This window comes from Octopus bimaculoides, chromosome 15, assembly GCF_001194135.2.
Source record: "Octopus bimaculoides isolate UCB-OBI-ISO-001 chromosome 15, ASM119413v2, whole genome shotgun sequence".
Lineage (NCBI taxonomy): Eukaryota > Metazoa > Mollusca > Cephalopoda > Octopoda > Octopodidae > Octopus > Octopus bimaculoides.
The window spans coordinates 13,956,359-13,960,795 of record NC_068995.1 but is presented as its reverse complement, the minus strand read 5'-3'; the positions used below and the strand labels follow the sequence as shown (position 1 = coordinate 13,960,795).

Below are 4,437 nucleotides of genomic sequence, written 5' to 3'. Positions count from 1 at the left end.
ATTAAGAGGAATTTAGTAAAATAAATAATTTTTTTTTTCTATTTACTGGTAAAAGTTCTTAAAATTACAATGAAGGTTCTTATTAAAATTTGAACACCTAAACAGGAGGTTTTGCATTAGAGGCAGCTCCAAGTCAGTAGGTATGAAAAAGGTTACACATGAATGAATGCATAAAATTTTTGAATATGTTAATACTTTCATTAACAACATGCCCAATAAAATGTGTTTTTTTTTTTGTAAATAGAGATCTCAAGGACAGAGAGAGAGAGAGAAAGAGAGAGAGAGAGAGAGAGAGAAAGAGAGAGAGAAAGAGAGAGAAAGAGAGAGAGAAAGAGAGAGTAGATATAATGGAACCTAGTGTAACATCAAAACTACAAGCTCCTTGATGCATTCAACTTCACATCTGAAATAAACACTAAAACCAAGTGTGATTGAGAGAGAATAAAAACACATTCAACTCACCTCGTAAATCAAGTATTTGTTGTTTGACATCTCTTGTTGCTTCGATAATCCTTTTCTGTTCAAGAGCTGAAAAAAAGACAAAAACGAAAGATTAATTCTCCTGAATTTGCTGAATAGACAGTTGGATCTCTCGAGAACGAAACATCTTAACTATTCCTGCACGATAAAAATCTCCAGAAAATAGTTTTAAAAAAATAAACAAATAAATCACAATTATACATAAAACATTCATGTATAGATCATAATTTGGATAACACGTGAAATCTGCACAATCAAACTGATATATATTTTGGAAACATTAGGTGAACATGCTTTATTTACAATAAAGAGAAGACCCCCAACAAGCTATATATTGAGATAAAAAGAACAAATCTTATATGCTATAGATCTTACCTAGAATCTGGCCGAGACACAATGCAGTAATGGATTACTGACTGGCAAGTCAAACAAGCAGTAGATAAGTTCACCAATATACATTTTCAGAAGAGAAAACCCAGAATTGACCTACTCCCGCCACAACACCAACCCTGGTGAATGTATTTAGGCATTATTGTCAACAATGATCTACATTGGATGAATTACAGTTCTAAAATCATCAAAAGAGGCCAAAAGTGTTTTAGCATTACTTATTAAGATCTTTGTCAGCTGCTTACCAGCTATCTATTTAAAGATAAATAATGGTATAGTATACATCCACACTGTTTGCATCTCCAGTCTGGAAACCCCATCATGTTCAGAATATCAATCCTGGAAGCTGTCCAGAGGCATGCAATGAGATGAATAATCTTTATCACTCACTCAACATATCTTTAATGGCTTGCTTCTCTGGACATTAACAGACTAAAGGTATGATATTTAGCTGCCTATCCACAATTTTTCCAACAACTTTGGCCACCTTTTTGAATTCAATACCTCTATCAACTATAGTTTTGCTTATAAAAAAAAAAATAAAACACAAAAATATTGCAACACCCATGACTTTCAGAAACATTTTTTTTTCAAGCTCAGAACAGTCAAAGCATGAAATAAAACTACCAGCAGCAATTGTTAGCCGTCAGGATACTACATCCTTAAAAAAAAATTCCATACTTCCCAAAATTTACCACTCCCACTCCTGGCATGCACCCTTTCTTCACAGCCCTGTCAATGTGCACTTTTCTGGCTTCTTATGTTTTATTCCATGTAGTATGCACTTTTGGCTTTCATTAATTCATTTATAGATGCTTTCTGTCCTCCACTTTTACCCTTTCCCAAGTTGTGCACCTGAACATTGTATACAATAAGCTCATTATTATTATTATTATTAGCATCATTAAGGTAGCAAGCTGGCAGAATTATGACTGCACAGGACAAAATAATTAGCAGCATTTCTTCTGGTTTTACATTCCAAGTTCAAATCCCACCAAGGTTAACTTTGCCTTTCATCCTTTCAGGGTCAATGAAATAAGTTGATGTAATTAAATTTCAGGTCTTGTGCCTATAGTAGAAAGGATTATTATTAAGGTAAGCTGTCTGAACCATTAGCACACCAGCCAAAATGTTTAGTGGCATTCTGTCCGTCCTCATGTCCAGAGTTCAAATTCACCGAGGTCAACTTTGCCTTTCATCCTTTTGGAGTTAATAAAATAAAGTGCCAGGCAAGTACAGGGGTTGATGAAATCAACTTTCCTTTCCCCTTAAAAACAGTTGGCCCCTGTGCTGAAATTTGAAACCAATATTATTTTTTTCGTTCCCCCAAATTTAATCATTGAGCAATTTTTTATGAATATATGAATCTAAATAACAGAGAAATTAGATTACCTTTGAATATTATTCCATTTCTAACAAAAGACTGACCTAGAGAAATGACAGATTATCATGAACTTTGAAACACTTTACTCTAACATTTTCTTTATAAGGCTGACTTAATTCTGAAAATGTTCAACAACAGCAACAAATCCAAATGTTATAGATATTAAATAAATAAATAAATGAAAAATCCTCCTGCTTTGTTATTTACATCAGAACCTTATCACGTATTTTGGAAATTTACTCAAGTTGGATTTACTAACAAATTCTTCCTTCTGTCACTTTATTTATATATATATATATATATATATATATATATATATATATATATATATATATATATATATATATTTTTTGCAAAGAAATAAAGAAATCTTATTTAACCTTTAGCATTCAGATTATCTTGTCAAATGTAATGCTTATTTATTCACATTGTTTGAATTAATCATGTATTATCGCATAGCTTAAGAATTCAATAAAGTGATTGTTTAATTTTTTTAAATGACACTGTATGAAAGGTTTTGTTTAATTTTTTAAATGGCATTGTATGGCAGGTGTGAGAGGCCTGATCTGGCTGGTTTGAATGCTAAAGGGTTAATCTTTTGCAATACCACTCGGTAGTTTCTTCCCCCATCCTACAATCCTTACTGCCAATCTTGGTTTGTGGGAAGTATAGACTGATTTGAGTACGGCCCTGCATCAGTGAAAATTATATGCAATGATTTTTGTTTTTGCTCCTTTTTCCTGTGCCTCTTCAGCTTTTGACATCAAATTGCTCCTAGCCCAAATTCATCATTCATCCGATTAAATACTAGTAATAAACTGAAGTCAATTCAACCAGCTATACCTCCTTTTGTATAAATTTATGGATTTGCACCAGAGAGAGGAATTATCATAATTATCCGGCTGTAGAAACTCTGCCAGATCAGATTGGAGCCTGGTGCAGCCATCTGGTTCACCAGTCCTCAGTCAAATCGTCCAACCCATGCTAGCATGGAAGGCAGGTGTTAAACGATGATGATGATGATGATGACGATGATTACTGTTGTTGTTATTATTACAAGGTGATAAGCTGGCAGAATCACCAGTATGCTGAGCAAAATGATTAAGGGCGTTTTGTCTGTCTTCATGTTCCGAGTTCCAATTCTGCTGCAGTCAACTTTGCCTTTCATCCATTCGCGGGGGTTGATAAAATAAGTACCAGCTGAGCACTGGGGGGGGGGGGCAATGTAGCTGACTAGCACCTCCACCCCACCCCCTGAAATGACTGGAATTGTGCGAAAATTTGAAACCATTATTGGTATTTCTTTCAGCTCTTTATGTTGTATGTTCAAATTCTGTAACAGATGTCTTTGATTTTCATCCTTTCAGAGTTAATAAAATAAAGTAAATACCAGTTGAGCAGTTAGGGGGTGGGAGTCAATGTGAAACACTGGGGTCAATGAATTCAACTACTCCCCTCCTTCCAAATTTCAGGCCTTGTGGCTTCAGTAGAAAGGATTATCATTGTTATTATTATTATTATCATTATTACCATTATTAAGATGGCAAACTGGCAGAATCATTAGCATACCGGACAAAATGTTTAGCAGCACTTCGTTGAAGAAATAAGTACCAGTGAAATACTGGGGTCAATATAATCAACTAGCCTTATCCCCGAAAAAATTTCAGGCCTTGCGCCTATAGTAGAAAGGATTACTGGACCCTGCAGTAAACAAGCTTCCCATTCAGAAGGAATGTTGTGATTTCCAACACTCATACAGCATGGAAGACCTAGAAACCCCCTTATGAGTCCTAGGGCTAAATGAATAACCCATTGAGAAGCAGTGTAAATAGCTGGATATATTTATTTACATTCTGCATTCAAATCCTGGATAAGAGTCCATTGTACCCCAAACACTAGTTTCTACCATAATTATTACCATCAGAGGAAGAAGGTGGCATGCTGGCAGAATTGTTGACATGCTGGGCTAAATGCTTAGAGTCATTTTGTTCTTTACATTCTGAGTTCAAATTTTGCTGAGGTTGACTTTGCCTTTCGGTAGGTTGATGAAATAAGTACCAGTTGAACACTATGGTTGAAATTGAAGGCCTTGTGCCAAAATTTGAAATCATTATTACTAACAGCATAAGGTGGTGAGCTGGCAAAATCGTTAGCATGCTGGGCAAAATGCTTGGTGTCATTTC

General features: G+C 35.0%; 1 protein-coding gene across 3 annotated transcripts in view; it reads right to left on the bottom strand.

Annotated features, from left to right (window-relative positions):
- Nucleotides 1–4,437, bottom strand: part of LOC106869515 (sarcolemmal membrane-associated protein) — a 52,273-nt gene that overhangs the window by 23,384 nt on the left and 24,452 nt on the right. For all 3 annotated transcript variants that reach the window (XM_052973182.1, XM_014915283.2, XM_052973183.1), the window contains one exon: nt 463–528. In XM_052973182.1, the coding sequence (XP_052829142.1) occupies nt 463–528 (66 nt within the window). The remainder of the gene's footprint in view (nt 1–462; nt 529–4,437) is intronic.